The sequence below is a fragment of the Oncorhynchus keta genome, chromosome 19 (genome assembly GCF_023373465.1).
Source record: "Oncorhynchus keta strain PuntledgeMale-10-30-2019 chromosome 19, Oket_V2, whole genome shotgun sequence".
NCBI classification, from domain to species: domain Eukaryota; kingdom Metazoa; phylum Chordata; class Actinopteri; order Salmoniformes; family Salmonidae; genus Oncorhynchus; species Oncorhynchus keta.
Window position 1 is genome coordinate 29736129 of NC_068439.1, and position 23258 is coordinate 29759386.

Sequence of the window (23258 nt, forward strand, 5' to 3'; positions counted from 1 at the left end):
CTTTGGTAAATGCCAGGGAGTATTTACACCCGTGACTTACTACCTTGGCAACGCTATCACTTATCAGCCAAAACAGCGGTGATTTAGAGAAGGCGGCGTCTCATACAGAGATGACAAAACGGTGTTGGAAGATTGCCTTTTAACTTTAAAATAAATAGGATACAGTAAAATATGCTAGTTCATGGCCCAGTTATATGGGGCGAGGAGGGAAACGAGAGATCCATGTGATAAATAGAACAGTAACCAACCGCAAGAGACTGGAGAAATGAAAAACTTTCATTCATTCCAGTTGAATCAATACGACTATAAGTCAACCTGAACAGAGTCGGTATGGGAGGGAGGGGACGTAAAGGTTTAGTTTGACTGTCCGGCACTGACCTGGGCTGGGGGCTGATGCACACACACACACACACAACACTGACCTGGGCTGGGGGGCTGGATCTTGGGCTGGGTGGTCTTTTTGGCGTCGATGAAGAGATCCGGGGGCGGGTCCTCGCCACGTTCGATCTTACACTCGAAGGCGTACAGACACTGGATGTACTGCTTCTTCAGAGAGCTGGCGGCGCTGCTGGACGTGCCCACGTTCAGGTTGGTGGACAACTCCCTCCACTTCTTATTCTTGTTCACCTGGTGGGCGGGCGGAACGAGGAGAGCTTACAACACCACAGAGCTCTCAAACAGTCCAGACTAGGTAACTATGTGTTCATAGAACAACTCTAGATTTCTGTAGAAACATTAAGTGACGATAAGACAAGATTATCAGGCAAATGATGACACGTCGGTATACTAAAACACACAGATAAAGACACACTAAACACCAAGTACTGCAAAACCGGTATCCCACTGACCTGTGTGAGGCCTCCTATCTCTTTGACCGAGACGTAAAGTCTGAAGAGGTCCAGAGGTTTGCGTCCCACGGCAGGAAGGTTGGTCATGCCCGTGGCCTTCTCCTCAGTGAACGCCAGATACCGGTCTACCCAAGTCCTCCTCTCCGGCTCCGGACCCAGCTCATACAGACGAGTTATCTTCTCATTGGTCGTCGTCGAAGAGTTTGACTTCTGAAAGAGGGAAATGGGAGGAGGAAGAGGTGAGGATTTGGCTTGATGTTCACCATTGACATCAACTTACTTCCACTCACCAAGCCACAGTAGTAGAATCCCAATACTAGGTCAGCCATATTGAGTGTGCCCATGACGTTACCAGCCAAAGTGCCATGGTCAGAGGGGCTTTGACCTTCCTAGGGATTCTATTTCTATGCACAAACACAACCATGCAGCGCTTTCATTCTGACTGTATCATTCAGTACCACAAAGTCGGTGACCACAAACCTTCTTTACCTTCTTGGTTTCAGGTTTGGGCGTGCCGTCCACCTTGTTGTTCATCTTCTGGGCTGGGTTCAGTTTGACATCGATGCCAAACTCAGGGCTAGGAACAATGCCTGGCAGAAGGAGAACAAATGTTACTTATTAGTTAAGTAACATTTCAATCCAGTTCTATACAATTTCAAATATCACGTCAGATGATATGCCAAAAGCAAAAATGTTGTCCACTTGAGTTTGGTGATAATAAAATGTCGAGACGCAACAGATTGGATATGTCCTCCAGACTCACCAGGTGTGTTGTTGGCCATGTTCCCTCCCATGGGCCCTCCTCCATAGGGTCCTCCTTGGTTCAACATGCCCTGCATGCTGTTGATGGCCCCCGGCCCCGGGCCGTACGGAGACCCTGCTCCCATCATCCCCTGGGGCATGTTGGGGGGGTAGCCTGGAGGCCTGAGGGGGGGGCAACATAAAACCATTCACAATGGTTACGATACATGACAGTTAAAAAACATACGCGGAAGAATACCGTCGGATGAAAACCTCATAACGAAAACGGATTCAAAATAGCTTCTGACGTTTCTAAATTGTATGTTCGTCAATGGGGAAATATGGCAGTTTATTCCATTTCCTGACAAGTTTCTGTTTTGGAGATTTTAATCTGACGATATGAATAATCTTTCACGAACAAAACCAACTAAAATGTCCGAATACTGTATTTATCATCCCTCCCTTTTCTTACAGTGGCCCACATTTGCCTAAAATCCCTTGTTATCTCCGTCCCTTTTTTCCCCTTCCCTCTCTGCTCAACATCCTCAGTGGACACCTGGGTTGTGTTCAGTAGGGTACACTCTTATAAAAAAAAATAAAGAGTATTTCCCTCTGTTTCAAAACATCTTACCTCCTGATATACCCGTTTGGGTCTCCAGGCTTCTCCACCTGTCTGTCTGTCTGTCTGTCTGTCTGCCTGTCTGTCTCTGGAGCTGTTTCTCTGCTCTGAGCCTCAGCTGACTTCCTGACTGAACAACGGTGTGAGCTTTCCTCTCTGTCCCTGTGTTCTGTGTTACCCTGCCTGACTGGTAGACTGAATGGGCTCACACCGGACCTCACCCGCTGGGAGTGGGAAAGATCAAACAATGGGGTTCTCTTTCCAACAAAGAGATTAACCATGTAACACTGAATGGCACGCGAATCTGTCTCCTAAAGCAGCAATACTGTGTCGTTGAGTGCAGACCAGGCGGCCTACCTGTTATGTATAGAGTTAGCTCCGGGGCCACCGTGGTGCATGGCGGAGGCTGCATCCGGAGGGCCCCCGGGGACCTTCCTGTTCATGCCTGGAGGGGGACACATCCCAGAGGTCACCTGTGGGGGCATGCCAGGGCCCATATTGGGGCCCATCCCAGGGCCGTAGGGGCGAGCACCCATCTGACCTGGACCCATCCTGCCGGGGGGCATGCCTGCGTACGGCACCCCACCAGCCTGGCCTGGCATAGGGTTCATGCCTCCTGGACCTCCAGGATAGTTGGCGTTGGGCATGCCACTGTAGCCAGGCTGTCTGGGGTAGCCTGGAGGGTGGGGAGAGAGAGATACATCAGGTTCTAGAGGGCATATGTCATTTGCCCATGTAGTACCTTCCCATTTCATCATTTCCAAACGTCTTATTTTAATTGAATACAACCCAGGTCTTACTCTAACAGAGTAAGGCATTCTAATCTTAAATAAGAAAAAGGACTTAACAGCTGGGAGGTGAGTTTAAAAAGGAGGTGGTTTGGATTCAAGCAGATATATCGATACCTGTGGTGTATCTTTAGGCCTGTTGTATGCAGCCTGTGGTGAACCCTAGACCTAGTCTGCCTCAGAAACCTTCTAGCCTCCGGCATATAGAAACCTGCCTGGGAGTTTCAGTGGTCCACGTCTAAATTTAACTCCACAGATATGGTCGGTCTCTGTTCTGACAGGCTAGCTGATGAAACATGGTGTAGACGCTGGGCTAGAGTCTGATTCGATGACTAATCTATCTCCATACTTCTTCAAAAACAGTGAAAAAAGCCCTCTGAGGGAGAGAGCTAGAGAAAATTACACGTTTTACATTTTTATTCTACATTTAAAATGCAGCTTCAAAAGGGTTCACTGTATCTAAGCTACGAAATCTTGTGAAAGATTAGAATGTTCTGATCTTTTTCAACGGTCCAGAAACCAATGCCAGGCTATAAAAGAGGACAAAAGGAGGGTACAGTGCTCCTACTATCCCGACAATCAATGGCTTTACAATCAGGGCGAGCCACGTGTGTATGTCACAGCAATAGCACTTTAAAGCAAGAAAGGGAGCACGTGGCTCCTACTACCGCGCTAAGATCTAGAACAGGAGGATCGTATGTTCCCTGTTGACACTTATTTCCCCTTTTCTTCTCCCATTCCTTTCACTAAGCCGGGAGAAAAATCATTCAGCAGCTCTTAACGGACATCGTTAAAGGGATACTTCGGGATTTTGGCAATGAAGCCCTTTGTCTTCTTCCCCCTGCTTATCCCATTATAACCAAGGTGCTTCAGCATGCAGCCTTCCATCACGCGGAGCGGCAAAACACTTTGCGTAGCTGCCATCGGTTTGTATGAGGTCTACATAGTTGTGAACGTATCTTCCTAACATTCATTTAACCAGGTTAGTCTCCTTTTCAAGAGAGACCTGGAATATTTAGGCCGGTCATTTGATTTTTTTATTGAACTAGGCAAGTCAGGCCAACCTACAAGGTCAGCCATAATAGTGTGGCGCCCCTGGAGCAAGTTAGGGTTAAGTGCCTTGCTCAAGGACACAAACAGGTTTTTCACCTAGTTGGCTCGGGTATTCGAACCAGCGACCTATCGGTTACTGGCACAACGCTTTAACCACTAGGCTATCTGCCGCCCCATTCAGCGGGACAGAACCAACCTGATGACTTCATTGTGTAAGAGCTGTGTGTACGGAGCCTCACCTTGTGGTCCGTACTGTCCACCCTGAGGGCCGTAGTTCCCCATGGAGTTGTTCTGAGGGTAGGGCCCCATCCCAGGATGCATCTGGCCTCCCGACGACTGGCGGGGGGATAAGGCGGAGCCAGGTTGCTGCGGCGACCCGTACGGAGGCATCTGGGGGTTACGCATGTACACTACAAAAGAAAGAGCGTGAGATGGAGGAAAGGAAAAGTTAGCTACACTCTTTTCATTCACACACAGCAGCCATAGAAGAGTCGTTTTCGTCTCCTAAAAGCCCATTGAGGGACAGGTGTTGAAAGTCAATCCGTCCTAACAAACTAGAAATAAGCAAGTTTGATTTGTCGATCGTGCAGGCTGCAGTCACCTGCGCCAGGGTAGTCGATCTCAAACACGACCCCTCTCTTAACCTACTCACCCCTGTCCTGGCCCATGGCTGACTGGTTCATGGATGAGTGGATGCTGTCTGAATGGGCGCTGGGTGGCCGGGCAGGCATCTGGTTACCTGCGTGATTATCACCAGAGATTCAGACCCAATGGGCATCATAGCAAACAGATCAAGCCTCCATCTTACAACAAAGTGGTGTTTTACACCGGCTTCAGGAAGCTGGACGTGTACTATGTGATAGGATATTACTGCTTCTCTCTGGAAACCAACATCGGTGGCTCTATTGACCACTTGGATGTGCGATCATAAACGCGTGTAGCTCTATTCTCTCTCTCCACCCACCTGGCACGGCAGCAGGCGAGAGGGGTCCAGAGCGGGAGGGGGTGACGCTGGCAGGGGAGCCCACGGGGGAAGGGGAGGGCCCGCGGATGCCAGGCAAGTGTGGCGAGGTGTGAGGTGAGAAGGGTGACTGGGCGGGGTTACTCTGTTCCCCCTGGCTACTGGACACCCCCGACGTGCTGACGCCCGGACTCAGAGCCCCCTCCGTACCAGTCGGCAGGTCATCTATAGAACCAGAGAGGTCCTGGAACGAGAGAAGGCGAGAGAGGAGAGAGTAAGTACCATAGAATGACATAGAACACTAGGAAGTATGAATCGAGAAACAGTATTTATTTATTTGGAAGACATGGTTTTGGTTATGCAATAGAACGTGTGAAGTTCACTTGGATATTGTGGGTTGTAGGTTCAAACATATTGGGCAGCAAAAGTCAAGTCGTCTCATCTGTCCAAAGTCTATAGAGGGGATCCACATGAACAGATTCCAGGGACGAAGACAACAAAACCCACCAGCTGTGTGATGCATCTCAGAAGAAACACTGCAGTCCTGTGTCCAATTCAGAGACATAAGCGTCACCATTTATCCATCTGGCTATTCACAATACATTGTGGGGGTGACACATTTTCCCCAGTTCAGGATTCAGTCTGGCCCTAATGCTATGGTGTGGCAATGCCATTGTCAGAAGAGGTGGGCTGATCATTGTGTTCAAGCAGGAAGTTCAGTTGTTTACACGCCCGTGGATCCCATGTGTTCTCCTCTCTAACAGCTAGTTCAGCTGACAGTCACGGAGGGAGGGAAGGGAAAAAAGAAGTGGAGGGAGGTGGTGGAGAAAGAAAGAGAAAAAGAAAAAAAAACTCACTGGAAGGTAGCCAAGTATTCCCACAAAAATCTCACACTCTGTGGCAGGCAGGCAGAGAGGCTGGCTGCGGCCCCGAAGCCGGCGGTTTTCAAGTTGAAACGGAGCCCGGTGCTATTTTTGGGCCGTGACCTGACGGAGGCACCCGAGAGGGGCCGACAGAAGGAGGACGATGATTCAGCAACCCTCGCCTCCCTCGTTCTCGCTCTATGCCAGCAAAGAACTGTGAGTGCCATGACCCACGCAAGAACATGGCATTGTGTGCGTGTGTGTGTGTGTGTAACCCACAGGAGAGGTGGGGAGTGTCTGTATGCAACTCCACTCTATAATAGTGGCCTTGCCTTGGACTTCACGAGAATGTGTATATATATATATATGTCCCAAGAGTGTCCCCCCTTTTCTGTAAGCAACCCAGGGGGGTGCAGGTGGATAATAAAAGAAAAATGCTCAGATTGGGGGCTAGACCAAAAAGTGAGGAGGCATCCCTTGTTAAAGAGCCATGTCAGGATTTGAACCGTGTTAGTTGACCTCCCCCACTCTGGTCACAGTACTCACAAGACCAGTCATCTGACAGCAGGGTTGACGGGAGGCAGGGCGAGAGAGAGGCAGCCCAGGTAAAGCAGTCATTGTAGCATTCTGCCCAGGGCCCAGCCCTGCCTGCCAGCATCCCTGCCCATCTCCCTGCTTGAGGACCCCACTCCGTCTCAGAGAGAGAGCAAGAGAAACTCCATCCCCACCCCACCAAGGCCACAAGGTAGGCGTTAAAGGTCAGAGGTGAGGGGTTAATCATCTAAGGCTGTGTTCTGTGGTCATCTCATTAAGAGGTCACATACAGTGAGCTCCAAAAGTATTGGGACAGTGACCATTTGGGGGGCTGTAGCACTTTGGATTTGAAATGATACAGTAACTATGAGGTTGAAGTGCAGACTGACAGCTTTCATTTGAGGCTATTTTCATCCATATCGGGTACACCCTTTGGAAATTGCGGCACTTTTTGTACATAGCTTGTGACTACAAACTTCTGTTTGTTTTGGTTGGGTTTCAGATTATTTTATGACCAATAGAAATTAATGGTAAATAATGTAGTGTGATTTTGGAGTCACTTTTACTGTAAATAAGAATATAATTTATGTCCCTAAACACTTCTACATGAATGTGGATTCTACCATGATTATGGATAATCCTGAATGAATCTTGAATAATGATGAGTGAGAAAATTAGAGGCACAAACATCATGCCCACACGACATGCTAACCTCTCACCAATACAATTGCTCCTGAAGCTAAGCAGGGTTGGTCCTGGTCGGTTCCTGGATGGGAGACCAGGTGCTGCTGGAAGTGGTGTTGGAGGGCCAGTAGGAGGCACCCTTTCCTCTGGTCTAAAGAAAATATCCCAATGCCTCAAGTCAGTGATTGGGGACATTGCCCTGTGTAGGGTGCAGTCTTTTGGATGGGACATTAAATGGGTGTCCTGAATCTCTCTGTGGTCACTAAAGATCCCATGGCACCTATCTTAAAAGTTGTGGTGTTAACCCTGGCGTCCTGACTAAATTCCCAATCTGGCCATCATACCATCATGGTCACTTAATCATCCCCAGTTTACAATTGGCTCATTCATCCACCCCTCTCCCCTGTAACTATTCCCCAGGTCGTTACTGTAAATGATCATGTGTTCTCAGTCAACTTACCTGGTAATATAAGGGATAAAAAAAATAATATCAAAAACAGTAGGAGGTTAGCATTTTTGGGTGGGTATGATATGTACGAGTCTAACTTTATCACTCATGATTATACACCATTCAGTCAAGGATTATCCGTAATCACGGTAGCATCCACAGTCATGTAGAAGTGCTCAGAAACGTATTCTATTCTTATTTACAATAAAAAGTGACTCCAAAATGAGACAATACTGTATGTACCATTCATTTCGATTTGGCACAAAATAATCAGAGAAACAACCAAAGCATTTACATAGCCCTTTTTTGATTATTCTTTTTTACATCAGCTGATATCTCAAAGTGCTGTACAGAAACCCAGCCTAAAACCCCAAACAGCAAGCATTGCAGGTGTAGAAGCACGGTGGCTAGGAAAAACTCCCTAGAAAACCAGAACCTAGGAAGAAACAGAGAGGAACCAGGCTGTGGGGTGGCCAGTCCTCTTCTGGCTGTGCCGGGTGGAGATTATAACAGAACATGGCCAAGATGTTCAAATGCTCAGAGGACCAGCAGGGTCAAATAATAATAATCACAGTGGATGTCGAGGGTGCAACAGGTCAGCACCTCAGGAGTAAATGTTACCAAAACCAAAACAAACAGCAAATGTATCCAACACATTTGTAGAGTCACAAGCTTGATGTAGTCATTGCATGCAATGAATATGGGACTAAATACTAAACTTATTAGTACTTTAATACACAAATTAAATTGTCCCAATTTTTTGGTCCTCTAAAATGGGGGGCTATGTACAAAAATGACTGTAATTTCTAAATGGTTTACCAGATATAGATGAAAATACCTCAAATGTAAAGCTGACAGCCTGCACGTTAACCACACAGTCATTGTATAATTTCAAATCCAAAGTTCTGGAGTACAGAGCCAAAACAACACCAAAAATGTGTCACAGTCAAAATATTTTTGGAGCTCACTCTAAATAGACAGGCATCAGGACTATAGAGAAACTCAGCAAGACCAGGAAACAGTGGTCGGGTTAGAGTTTAGAAATCAGCATTTTAAACCATTTCACCTGGGTTTTATATTGAAAGTCAACCGTGTTTATCTTCGTCAGAGTGATCAGGGATGTGCAACTATAGTTTCCCTTCACAGAAAATACATTAGTGCAACACATTCGGCACAAAATAGCTTCATTTCCATCAAATGACAACAGAAGTGCAACACTATTTGGCTAGCAGCCACACAACTAAATGATCTTTCAATGAAACAGCAAGGTTTTGCTCACTAAAATAATGCAGGGCCTTCATATGTCTAATGTTTAACATAGAAAGAATGCTACATTTTCTAACGTCTTGCATTTTACCAGAGAAAATTAGGCTACACCAAGAAAAGTACCTGGGAAAATGGGAAGGGAGACACTGAATGTGACACAAGGTATGGTCCTACCAGTGTGGAGCTTAGCGAGAGAACTGAATAACCAGTTATTGTGCACGACGCGCAAACAACCTCTTTAAAATTCCCCAATAATCTCCCCCAACCAAAACTGTCAGCTGTGATCCCTGGATACAGCCAGTGCTGTGTACACACACACACACACACACACACAGAACCTCTGCCTAGCTATACTACTCCCACTCCGCAGCCAGTCATTGATTTTTCCCCCCCCAACACAATATTAGCAGCAGCAGTGAGAGCGAGAGCCAGGCTCTGCTCTGTCCTGTTCAGTTGTGCTGACTGCACAGATCTGCTGGCTGCCTGGACACAGAGAGAGAGAGCTTAACAGGGGGGTGCCAGCACTACCTACTGCTGCCATTCACCAGATGGCTACTCATCACAGAGAAAGATAGAGAGATAGAGAGAGGGATGGAGAATGAGGGAGAGTAAAGAGAGGATGGTGCAGTACAGAAGGGCTGGGGGAAAAGACTATTGAATAGAAATGACCCAGAAATAGAAAACAGACCCCTATCAGAGCCCTGACAACAATCCACATATGTTACGTACTAAGGCTAAGCTAGCGCAACGTGGGTGAGAGAGAGAGAGTGGAAGCCAGTGCTGCAGCTCCTCTATAGCACCATCTCCCCCTCTGCTCGGTGGCAGCCATTTTGTGTTTCCAGCTAACATGGGAACTTCCATAGAGCTCGATTCCATCTTTTAAAACAAGAAAACACCGACTAAAATAGAAAAGCACTTGTAAAACAAAATCTAAAATTCTAGAGATAAAAATGATAAAATAATGAATTCCTAAGGTCCAGTCTTAAAAGATCATTTGACCCAATTTTCATAGTCTTATAGTAAGTATCCATGTTGTTTCTAAAGCAGCCACTAGCATAGCCTTACAGCTCCAGTCTCCTGTTCCATCCACTCTACAGTCTAATGTATTCCATTTGCAAATTACTTCAGTGAATCAATCAGGCTAAACTCCAGAACATTAGTCTACACTACAGTCCAAAATGGCACGTTATTCCTTATTTAGTGCACTACTTTTGACCAGAGCTCTATGGGGCCCAGTTCAAAAGTAGTGTATTTTCGACACAGCCCATGAGAAGCAGAAAGTAGGGGGAGGACAGTGGTTAGTGTGAGTGTGCTGTGACATCACCAGTCAGTCAGTAACCTAGCTGCTATCTGGAGGCTAGGCTGTGACCGGGTCAGGGACAGCAGTGTAACATGATCTGGGGACTAGTGGGCTGGTGGTCCTGGAAGAGTTCAGCTCACAGTCACCCACTCTCAATAACACCCCCCTCTCTCTATTTCCCTCTGGCTTGCTTGCTCACCCACTCACTGCCTGCCAGGTTCTGAGAACAGACCTCAGTACACACAGAAACACAGACAAACAGGCTTTGGGGATAAAAACACACAGAGACAGTAGATAGGGCATAGGAACACGTACGTCTGCACATATGCTCTGTCATCCTCTCCAGAGAGGGGAGGGGGATGGGTGAGGGGGGGGAGAGGAGATGGGCGAGGAGATGGGTGAGGGGAGGGGGATGGGTGAGGAGATGGGTGGGGGAGGGGGATGGGTGAGGAGAAAGAAGAAGAAAAAAAAGCTTGCTGCATCTCTGGGGCTGCCATGGTAACCATACTCCACGTGTGTTGACACATTAACACATTAGTGCAGACACCGCCCCTCCCCTCTGGCCTCCCTGTGAGCCTATAGGGGTCACGCTGCAGTCACAAGAAGTGGCATCATTGTTACAAGAAGCTCAAATAAACCAAAGCCATCCTCTTCCTCCCAGCTTTGCATTATGTTTTCATCAGTTATAGTACTGCTCTACTAACTGAACACTAAATCGTACCTTACCTCCGGTTACTATGGGTAATGTCTGCTTGCTATGGTACTGTGCGTCTCTGATCTTCTCAGAAGAGATTAAATTATTTTTCCAAAGACCCCATTTCACTATCAAAACAACATCTCACCTGATTTCACTTCCAGTGTTTTCTCCCCACTGCTTCAGTGCATATCCACTACCTGGACTCAGATGCATGGTATTCAAATGACGACTGCACTGCAGCCATTTTATAGGCTTAATATGACAACAAATACCTATTTTCATATTTGCCTTTCGTTCAGTAGTTGTTGGGGGCCATTTTGCATTCTGTGAGTATGTGGCTCCACCATAGACCCTCGTAACATCTGAACATACACAGTTGAATACAGTTGAACAGGAGAGTTGAACAGGAGAAGTGGGGGAGGGGAGATGACCATCCATGGTCAGAGGAGAGGGTTTGGAATGTTCCCTGCATGCAGGGCCAGGGTAGGTTAGAGTGTTCTGGGTTACTCAGTGTGGGTGTAGAGATGGAGAACCACAGCCCCAGCTCCCCAGCTCTGGGTTGGCTAGGCAGAGCTCAACCATAAGGGGGCACTCCCATCCCACAGTGGAGAAACAGAGAGAGGAGTAGAAGAGAAGAGAGAGGAGAAGAGGCAGGCCCCAGCCTCATACAGCACAGCAGCCATTACAGTTTCAGAAACACAAGGCTGCAGAATGAGAAGCTCACTACCACCAATGGTACCTTATACAACATAAAGCCAACCATACACACAGGGCTATAGAATCGACTACAACGCATTACTGCGGTCTTGCTGAAACCATCGTAGAATATCCTAATATCCAAGCAATGTAAGAGCGTGGGGGATAATTGATTACATTTAAATGAAAATCATTCTAGTCTCTGCCCTGACGGCAGGTAGGGCAGCAGAGCCAAATGCAAAACAGTATACCCCAAACCTAGATGCTGTTCTCTCCCCTAGCACACGCCACTCGGAACCCCTCCTAATCTAAAAGGTATGTTCCCTCTACAGACCTAGTCCCTTCCCAGTCCCATCTCCCCCGAGAGCAACATTAGCCTGCTACTTAATACAGAACACCATATGGGGATTGTAATTAATGGAAAAGGTAGAGGAGGCAACGTGGGAAGGGGACATCGTATAAAAAGGTAACAGACTGCTATCCAGTTTTTTTAACAGCATAATAAACTAAATCAATATTGCTCAGGTGTTCTTTTCAGAAATCTAGATGATTATGCTTAAGAGCACGGATGGGTCAAATGTTTAGTCATGAAAAAATTGTCTACCTGACTAGATGGGTTTGTAAACATTGAACACCTGAACATTGAGGTTATCTACTGGTAGTAACACACACTGCAGCAGCCTGTGTGCAATACAGAGCGGGGGGTCTAACTAACTGCTGTGAATAATGGGGCTAGGGTGTTTGTGTGTGTGTGGGGGGGGCTTTTGTACATATCACAATGGTAGAGGAGAATCCCAAAGCTCTGCACAGATGCCCCAGTGAGGCAGGCAGCTGCCCTGTCCTGGGTGATGGGATAGGAGGGGCTGGGAGGGAGGGACCAGGGTCTGCCTAGCCTGCCTGATACCAGGCGCTGATCTGGGGGCTGGAACCACAGCCTGTCTGATACCAGGGGTTGATCTGGGGGCTGGGAGGGAGGAACAACAGCCTGTCTGATACCAGGGGTTGATCTGGGGGCTGGGAGGGAGGAACCACAGCCTGTCTGCTACCAGGGGCTGATCTGGGGGCTGGGAGGGAGGAACAAGAGCCTGTCTGATACCAGGGGCTGATCTGGGGGCTGGGAGGGAGGAACGACAGCCTGTCTGATACCAGGGGTTGATCTGGGGGCTGGGAGGGAGGAACCACAGCCTGTCTGATACCAGGGGCTGATCTGGGGGCTGGGAGGGAGGAACCACAGCCTGTCTGATACCAGGGGCTGATCTGGGGGCTGGGAGGGAGGAACAACAGCCTGTCTGATACCAGGGGCTGATCTGGGGGCTGGGAGGGAGGAACCACCGCCTGTCTGATACCAGGGCTGATCTGGGGGCTGGGAGGGAGGAACAACAGCCTGTCTTGATACCAGGGGCTGATCTGGGGGCTGGGAGGGAGGAACAACAGCCTGTCTGATACCAGGGGCGGATCTGGGGGCTGGGAGGGAGGAACAACAGCCTGTCTGATACCAGGGGCTGATCTGGGGGCTGGGAGGGAGGAACAACAGCCTGTCTGATACCAGGGGCTGATCTGGGGGCTGGGAGGGAGGAACAACAGCCTGTCTGATACCAGGGGCGGATCTGGGGGCTGGGAGGGAGGAACAACAGCCTGTCTGATACCAGGGGCTGAGCATATTGACTGGCTGCATCACTGCTTGGTATGGCAATTGCACCACCCTTGACAGCAAAGCACTACAGAGGGTGGTGCGGACAGTGACTGTACATCACTGGGGCAGGGCTCCCTGCCATCCAGAAACTCTATATCAGGCGGTGTCAGAGGAAGGCCCGAAAACTTACCAAAGACTCTAGCCACAGACTGGTCACTCTGCTACCATATGGTAAATGATACCGGAGCATCAGCTCTCGGACCAACAGGCTCCGAGACAGCTTCTAAATCATTTTTCCCCCATTAACAATCTACACAATACCAAAGCAAAAACAGGTTAAGAAATGTTAGCATATTTGTCAAATTAAAAAAAGAACTGAAATATTACATTTACATAAGTATTCAGACCTCTTACTCCGCACTTACATTAGCGATTACAGCCTAAAGGTATGACGCTACAAGCTTGGCACACCTGTATTTGGAGGAGTTTCTCCCATTCTTCTCGACAGATCCTCTCAAGCTTGGTCAGGTTGGATGGGGAGCGTCGCTGCACAGCTTTTTTCAGGTCTCTCCAAAGATGTCTGGGCTCTGGCTAGCCCACTCAAGGACATGGCACGATGCCTTCACCCCAGTCTGAGGTCCTGAGCGCTCTGGAACAGGTGTTCATCAAGGATCTCTGTACTTTGCTCCTTTCATTTTACCCTCAATCCTGACTAGTCTCCCAGTCCCTGCCACTGAAAAACATCCCCACGGCATGATGCTGCCATCCCCATGATTCACCGTAGGAATGGTGCCAGGTGTCCTCCATGCATGACGCTTGGTAATCAGGCCAAAGAGTTCAATCTTGGATTCATCAGACCAGAGAATGTTGTTTCTCATAGTCAGAGTCTTAAGGTTTCTTTTGGCAAACTCCAAGCGGTCTGTCATGTGCCTTTTACTGAGGAGTGGCTTCCGTCTGGCCACTCTACCATAAAGGCCTGATTGGTGGAGGGCTGCAGAGATGGGGGGGACTTTCCAGAAGGACAACCATCTCCACAGAGGAACTCAGGAGCTCTGTCAGAGTGACCATCGGGTTCTTGGTCACCTCCAACCAATTGACTTTACTTGATTGGACTCCAATCAAGTTGTAGAAACATCAAGGATGATCAATGGAAATAGGATGCACCTGAGCTCAATTTCAAGTTTTATAGCAAAGGGTCTGAATACTTAAGGTAATTCCATTGTTTTTCTCTTTTTGCAGGCCAGCATCCCAGAGTCATCTCTTCACTGTTGAAGTTGAGACGGGTGTTTTGCGGGTACTATTTAATGAAACTGCCAGTTGAGGACTTGGGAGGCGTCCGTTTCTCAAACTAGACACAAATGTACTTGTCCTCTTGCTCAGTTGTGCACCAGGGCCTCCCACTCATTCTGTTCTAGTTAGAGACAGTTTGCGCTGTTCTGTGAAGGGACTGGCATGAGATGATCACGCGCGCTCACGTGAGAGTGACCTGCGTTCCATCACATTTCTACAGACAAAGGAATTCTCCAGTTGGAACATTATTGAAGATTTATGTTAAAAACATCCTAAAGATTTATTCTATACATCGTTTGACATGTTTCTACGAACTGTAATATGACATTTCGTCTGAACTTGCCTGCGCCTCGTGAGTTTGGATTGTGTACTAAACGCGAAAACAAAAAGGAGGTATTTGGACATAAAAGATGGACTTTATCGAACAAATCAAACATTTATTGTGGAACTGGGATTTCTGATTACTTTTATCTCTATTTCTGCTTTTTGTGACTCCTCTCTTTGGCTGGATAAATGGCTGTGTTTTTCAGTGACTAGATACTGACCAAACATTATCGTTTGGTGTGCTTTCGTCGTAAAGCCTTAAGAAATCGGACACTGTGGCTGGATTTACAAAAACTTTATCTTTAAAATGGTGTAAAATACTTCTATGTTTGAGGAATTTTAATTATGGGATTTCTGTTTTGAATTTGGCGCCCTACAATTTCACTGGCTGTTGGCGAGGCGGGACGCTACTGTCCCACATATCCCAGAGGTTAAATCAGCACAACACATTTCAACTGTGCTAACATAATTGCAAAAGTGTTTCCTAATGATCAATTAGCCTTTTGAAATGATAAACTTGGATTAGCTAACAATGTGCCATTGGAACACAGGAGTGATGGTTGCTGATAATGGGCCTCTGTAGGCCTATGTAGATATTCATTTATTTATTTTTTTACTTAAAAAAAAAAAAAAATCTGCCGTTTCAAGCAACAATAGTCATTTACAACATTAACCATGTCTACACTGTATTTGTGATCAAATTGATGTTATTTTAAAAATGGATTTTCTTTCAAAAACAAGGACATTTCTAAGTGACCCCAAATGTTTAACGGTAGTGTGTGTTATACATACACACATACATTTATACACACTACCAGTCAAAAGTTTGGACACACCTACTCACTCAAGAGTTTCTTTGTTTTGACTATTTACTACATTGTAGTGAAGACATCAAAACTATGAAATAACACCATAACAAAAAAAAAAGTGTTAAACAAATCAAAATCTATTTTATTTTTGAGATTCTTCAAAGTAGCCACCCTTTGCCTTGATGACAGCTTTGCACACTCTTGGCATTCTTTCAACCAGCTTCATGAGGCAGTCACCTGGAATGCATTTCAATAACAGGTGTGCCTTAAGTTAATATGTGGAATTTCTTTCCTGCTTAATGCGTTTGAGCTATTAAGTTGCGTTGCGACAAGGTAGGGGTGGTATACAGAAGATAACCTTATTTGGTAAAAGACCAAGTCCATATTATGGCAAGAACAGCTCAAATATGCAAAGAGAAATGACAGTCCATCATTACTTTAAGACATGAAGGGCAGTCAATTCGGAAAATTAAGAACTATGAAAGTTTTTTCAAGTGCAGTCGCAAAAACCATCAAGCATTATGATGAAACTGGATTTTATGAGGAAGGCCAAAGGAATGGAAGACCCAGAGATACCTCTGCTGCAGAGAATAAGTTCATTAATGTTAACTGCACCACAGATTGGAGCCCAAATAAATGCTTCAGAGTGTTCAAGTAACAGACATGTCTCACCATCACCTGTTCAGAAACTGTGTGAATCAGGCCTTCATGGTAGAATTACTGCAAAGAAACCACTACTAAAGGACACCAATAAGAAGAGACTTGCTTGGGCCAAGAGACACGAGCAATGGACATTAGACTGGTGGAAATCTGTTCTTTGGTCTGATGAGTCCAAATTTTAGACTTTTGGTTCCAGCGCAGTGTCTTTGTGAGACGTAGAGTAGGTGAACGGATGATCTCTGCATGTGTGGTTCCCACCATGAAGCATGGAGGAGGAGGTATGATGGTGCTTTGCTGGTTTTTATCTAGAAGTCAAGGCACACTTAACCAGCATGGCTACCACAGCATTCTCCAACAATACACCATCCCATCTGGTTTGCGCTTAGTGGGACTATCAATTGTTTTTCAACAGGACAATGACCCAAAACACACCTCCAGGCTGTGTAAGGGCTATTTCACCAAGAAGCATGGTGATGGCGTGCTGCGTCAGATGACCTGGCCTACACAATCACCCTACCTCAACCCAATTGAGATGGTTTGGGATGAGTTGGAAAAGCAGCCAACAAGTGGTCAGCATATGTGGGAACTCCTTCAAGACTGTTGGAAAAGCATTCCTCATGAAGCTGGTTGAGAGAATGCAAAGACTGTGCAATGCAGTCAAGGCAAAGGGTGGCTACTTTGAAGAATCTAAAATATATTTGGATTTGTTTAACCTGTTAAGTCGACCCTCTACTTTTTCGAACATTCTGTTAAAAATCGTGCAACATTTCAGCGCCCTGCTACTCAGGCCAGGAATATAGTATATACATATGATTAGTATGTGTGGATAGAAAACACTCAGACGTTTATAAAACTGGTTAAATCACGGCTGTGACTATAACAGAACGTGTGTTTCATCGAAAAGTGCATGAAAATCTGATCAATGAAAATTGAAATAAATATCCATGCGCCACTTCCAGGAATTGTTCAAAGTGAACCGAATTAAATGAGGCCGAGGTTGCAGTGCCTACAGCTTCCACACGTTGTCTAGAGTCTTGTCATTTGATTCAGCCGTGATTCTTGGTCTAACCGAATCAAGGGAATCGATTCCCTCCGGTCTCCGACCGGATGTTTTGGTCGAGCTCTCTCCAAGACATTTTTTCGAGACAGACACCTATAGAATTGACATCGCCTCCTGATGAATTTTATCGCTTATTAACGTGTACTAATACCTAAAGTTGCATTACAAAAGTATTTAGAAGTGTTTTGTGAAAGTTTATCATCGACTTTTTGAATTTTAAAAAATGACGTTACGTTATGAAACGCTATTTTTTTCAGTTTATTATTATCTTCATAAATCGATATCTAGGCTATATATGGACCGATTTAATCGAAAAAAAGACCCAATAGTGATTATGGGACATCTAGGAGTGCCAACAAAGAAGATGGTCAAAGGTAATGAATGTTTTATATTTTGTTGTGCGGTTTGTGTAGCGACGACTATGCTAATTATTTTGTTTACGTCCCCTGCAGGTCTTTTGGGGTGTTACATGCTATCAAATAATAGCTTCTCATGCTTTCGCCGAAAAACATTTAAAAAATCTGACTTGTTGCCTGGATTCACAACGAGTGTAGCTTTAATTCAATACCCTGCATGTGTATTTTAATGAACGTTTGAGTTTTAACTAATACTATTAGCATTTAGCGTAATGCATTTGCATTTCCAGAGCTCTAGATGGGACGCCTGCGTGCCAGGTAGGAGCAAGAGGTTAACTGGTACACATACATACCTACCTACACACTCCCACACACATTCACTACATACGCAAATACATACACACACACACACTTTTAGACTCATCATATGCTGCTGCTGCTACTCTGTTCTTGATTTTACTCTTATTATCTATCCTGATGCCTAGTCACTTTACCCTGCTTTCATGTACCCATCTACCTCTAAACACTAATATGGTATTCCCTGTATATAGCTTCATTCTTGTGTATTTTTATTTTATTCCATGTGTTACCATTTTATTTTTAAAACTGCATCGTTGGGAAGAGCTCATAAGCAAGCATTTCCCAGTAAAGTCTACACCAGTTGTATTCGGTGCATGTGACAAATAAAATGTGATTTTATTTGATTCAGACTGCTTGCTTCTCTGCCTTGTTCTCCAGAGCAACGCCCCTCCCACCGACGACAGACACCCAGCAACAACCCAAAGTAGACTAGAGGGCGCTGCCAAAGCCCTTCACTAACTGACCCAACCACCGTTTCTCAGAGCAGAACAACAAAAGGTGGTTTAATCTAAAAGAGCATTACTTAAAATTTAATGAGCTGTTTTGGTGCATCTAAAATCCCCCTGTCCAAGCAACCACCACAGAGAAAGAGGGAGCAGAGAGGATAGACAGTGCTGCAGTCAGCCACTGCCTTTGTGCTGAAAAACTAGCTCAGCCTAGCAGAAATGGAGGGGGGAGGGGCGTGCTTGTGTGAGAGAGTGTGTGAGAGAGTGTGTGAGAGTGTGCGCGCACAAGAGCAAAAAGCAGGCTGGGTTAGCCAGCTCCAAAACAATTCACTGAGGCAAATTCAAACAATACATTATCAGCAGATTGAATTTTCTCAAGTACATTAATTAAAAATCATGTACGTACGAGAGAGAGAGAATGAGAGGGGTGAGAGAAAAAGAGTAGAGAAACCGAGAGAGGCAGTCAACCCAGGAATCTGAATAAGACACGTGGGCACAGGAAGCTCTGGCCCCAGAATAGCAACAGGAAATACGCCCAGGACACTGAATACTGCAACGACAGGCAGAGCCGAGAGAGAGGTTCACAAAATAAGGCTGAGCCGAAGCTAATTTATACACAGAGACAGAGGGTGATTCCTTACAAAACCAGGACAAAAAATACCATTATCACAACATTTAATCTATAGAATGGTCCTTTGGAGGAAGGATTGTTGACATTTGTATCTAAAAGCATAATATAGAAACAATCAACATTAGCATATTTATGACATTTTGGCATTACCGGGCCTCCTTTAAGACTCCATGTTTTATATTGTACGTGCTACAAAGCAAACGTGTCATATGAAGCTTTATATGGACTCCTGAGTGGCGCAGCGGTCTAAGGCACTCCATCTCAGTACTAGAGGCGTCACTACAGACCCTGGTTCGATCCTGGGCTGTGTCACAACCGGCCGTGATCGGAGTCCCATAGGGTGGCGCACAATTGGCCCAGCATCGTCCGGGTTAGGGGAGGGTTTGGCCGTCATTGTAAAATAATCATTTGTTCTGTAATAAGAGTAGTATTTTGATTTCAATTTTTTTTTAATTATATTAATTTATTGAAAATATGGACATTCTGAATGGGTAAATGTTTCAACATCTTGATGGACATAATATAATCTACGGGCTAATTGAAGTTCCATAGTAGGCTCTCTACGACCTTTAGAGTTATGATCGGATTTGTCTGCATTACCAACAGAGTGAATGTGTATAATCAATATGCAGGACTTGCAATGATATAAAAGGAGGGTTGTGATTGGTTACATTGCCTACTATTCAAATTTTAAAAAATTGGCCAAACCAACAAAAGCCAAAAGAAAAGGTTGGGGCTGAGTAGGGTGAGAGAGAAAAAGTGGTCCGGCCTAGCTAGGCAGAATGCGCCAGAGCTGTGTCGCACAAACAAGCTGTACTGCTGCAGAGGAGTAGAGAGAACTTGGAACATACACTATAGGTCATGGGGGCTGTTTGGGAGATGGGGTTGGTCCGCTAACAGTGATGCAAGCCACAAGTTCCTGTGTGAAGGAATCTAAGGGTGGGGCCCAATTGGGCTTTCCTCTTGCACACAAACACGCTGGACAACACAGACCCTGAATCGTATAAGTTCTGAATCAACTACTTCAGATGAAACGCTGGTTAATGAGAAAAGGGGAAAAGCGGAAGGGAGGGATGAAAAGAGAGGGCGTAAAAACAACAGAGAGCGAGTGTGTGACCAACATGTGACCTTCCCCTCTCTCACTCCTCCTCTCTCTAGTCCAGAGCTCTTTCAGTCAGTCAGTGCCCACACACCGAGTCCTTAGGATCCTTAGCAGCGGGGGCAAAAGACCAAGACCAGTGGGAGTGTCAGTGGGATTAGCCCCACGTTGGGAGAGGGGTACAAAAGAAACTCTCAGAGGGCAAGGAGAAGATTAAAAAAGAGAGAGGGTGGGGGGTAGACTTTCCCATTCCCACAGAGGGCTGACATGGAGAGGAAGTGTCACTTCCAGGGAAAGTGAAAGAACTGCCTGACATTGACAACACTGAGACCGCTTCCCACCCCCTTAAACACAGTGACAGACACACACACACAGTGACAGACACACACACACAGTGACAGACACACACACACACTGACACACACACTGACACACACACACACACAGTGACAGACACACACAGTGACAGACACACACAGTGACAGACACACACACACACACACACACACACACACACACACACACACACACACACACACACACACACACACACACACACACACACACACACACACACACACACACACACACACATACAGTGACAGACACACACACACATACAGTGACAGACACACACACACACAGTGACAGACAGACACACACACACACAGTGACAGACACACAGACACACACACACAGACACACACAGTGACAGACACACAGTGACAGACACACACAGTGACAGACACACACAGTGACAGACACACACAGTGACAGACACACACACACACACACACACACACACACACACACACACACACACACACACACACACACACAGTGACAGACACACACACACACAGACACACACACACATACAGTGACAGACACACACACACACACACACACACAGTGACAGACACACAGACACACACAGTGACAGACACACACACACACACACACACAGTGACAGACACACACAGTGACAGACACACACAGTGACAGACACACAGTGACAGACACACACAGTGACAGACACACACACACACACACACACACACACACACAGTGACAGACACACACACACAGTGACAGACACACACAGTGACAGACACACACACAGACACACACAGTGACAGACACACACACACACAGTGACAGACAGACACACACACAGACACACACAGTGACAGACACACACACACACACACACACACACACACACAGTGACAGACACACACACACAGTGACAGACACACACAGACACACACAGTGACAGACACACACAGTGACAGACACACACAGTGACAGACACACACACACACACACACACACACAGTGACAGTGACAGACACACACAGTGACAGACACACACACAGTGACAGACACACACACACAGTGACAGACACACACACACACACAGTGACAGACACACACACACACACAGTGACAGTGACACACACACACACACACAGTGACAGTGACACACACACACACACACACACACACACACACACACACACACATGACAGTGACAGACACACACACACACAGTGACAGACACACACACACAGACAGTGACAGACACACACACACAGTGACAGACACACACACATACAGTGACAGACACACACACACAGTGACAGACACACACACAGTGACAGACACACACACATACAGTGACAGACACACACACACAGTGACAGACACACACACATACAGTGACAGACACACACACACATACAGTGACAGACACACACACACATACAGTGACAGACACACACACACATACAGTGACAGACACACACACACATACAGTGACAGACACACACACATACAGTGACAGACACACACACATACAGTGACAGACACACATAGTGTTGTGTGTCGGTCTGGGGTTTTATGTGTCAACTATGGGCCTTGTAAATGATATTACAATATCCATATAACCCAGAGGACTTCAATTTATGCTCCTACAGTAGTGACCCCCTGACCCCTGTATGTCTCTGCCTGGATCCAACCCGAGGCCAAGCCGATGCCTAGACGACCCAGGGTCAGAGACACCTAAGCAGGGTTAAATCCTCTCCCTCACGGCCTGGAAAGAGTCCCCAGACGACCTCACCTCGTGGTCATCTTGAGTTTACGTCAGGACTTTGGCTAGGCCATTACAAAACAAAAATTTTGTTGCTTTTATGACATTTGCATGTAGACTTGCTTGTGTTTTGGATCATGGTCTTGATGCATGACAGGACCCAAGTAGTCCAAAAAGTCACCTGAAGCTTGCCAAAAAGCACCTGGGAGCACCTGGATGATCGTCAAGACTCCTGGAAGTCAAAAGTGGAACTTATTGGACATGGTTCCCATTATGTCTGGTGAAAACCAAAAATTGCATTCCACAGAAATGAACTCATACCAACAGTCAGGCATGGTGGTGGTAGTGTGATGGTTTTGGGGATGCTTTGCTGCCTGTGGGCCTGGACGACTTGCCAACACTGAAAGAACCATGAATTCTGCTCTGCATCAGAGAATGTCAGGCCATCAGTCTTAGTTGAAGTGAAGACAATGATACAGCACACACAAAGAAGTCTACATAAAAATGGCTGAAATGCAAACAAAAGTTTTGGAATGGCCTAGTCAAAATCCAGACCTGTTGCGGCAGGACCTGCAACGAGCATTTCCTGCTTGAAAAGCCACATGTCGCCGTGTTAAAGCAGTTCTGCATGGAAAAGCCACATGTCGGCGTGTTAAAGCAGTTCTGCATGGAAAAGCCACATGTCGCCGTGTTAAAGCAGTTCTGCATGGAAAAGCCACATGTCGCCGTGTTAAAGCAGTTCTGCATGGAAAAGCCACATGTCGCCGTGTTAAAGCAGTTCTGCATGGAAAAGCCACATGTCGCCGTGTTAAAGCAGTTCTGCATGGAAAAGCCACATGTCGCGTGTTAAAGCAGTTCTGCATGGAAAAGCCACATGTCGCCGTGTTAAAGCAGTTCTGCATGGAAAAGCCACATGTCGCCGTGTTAAAGCAGTTCTGCATGGAAAAGCCACATGTCGCCGTGTTAAAGCAGTTCTGCATGGAAAAGCCACATGTCGCCG

General features: G+C 46.3%; 1 protein-coding gene across 3 annotated transcripts in view; it reads right to left on the reverse strand.

The window, feature by feature from the left end:
• The window catches only part of arid1ab (AT rich interactive domain 1Ab (SWI-like)), a 69406-nt gene that overhangs the window by 8956 nt on the left and 37192 nt on the right, over nt 1–23258 (reverse strand). For 2 of the 3 annotated variants that reach the window (XM_035793023.2, XM_035793020.2), the window contains exons 5-12: nt 5014–5254; nt 4702–4788; nt 4289–4459; nt 2566–2884; nt 1612–1772; nt 1329–1438; nt 849–1058; nt 423–627 (exon numbers count right to left, since the gene is read on the reverse strand). In XM_035793023.2, the coding sequence (XP_035648916.1) occupies nt 423–627; nt 849–1058; nt 1329–1438; nt 1612–1772; nt 2566–2884; nt 4289–4459; nt 4702–4788; nt 5014–5254 (1504 nt within the window). The remainder of the gene's footprint in view (nt 1–422; nt 628–848; nt 1059–1328; nt 1439–1611; nt 1773–2565; nt 2885–4288; nt 4460–4701; nt 4789–5013; nt 5255–23258) is intronic. The other variant, XM_035793021.2, reaches the window with a different exon arrangement.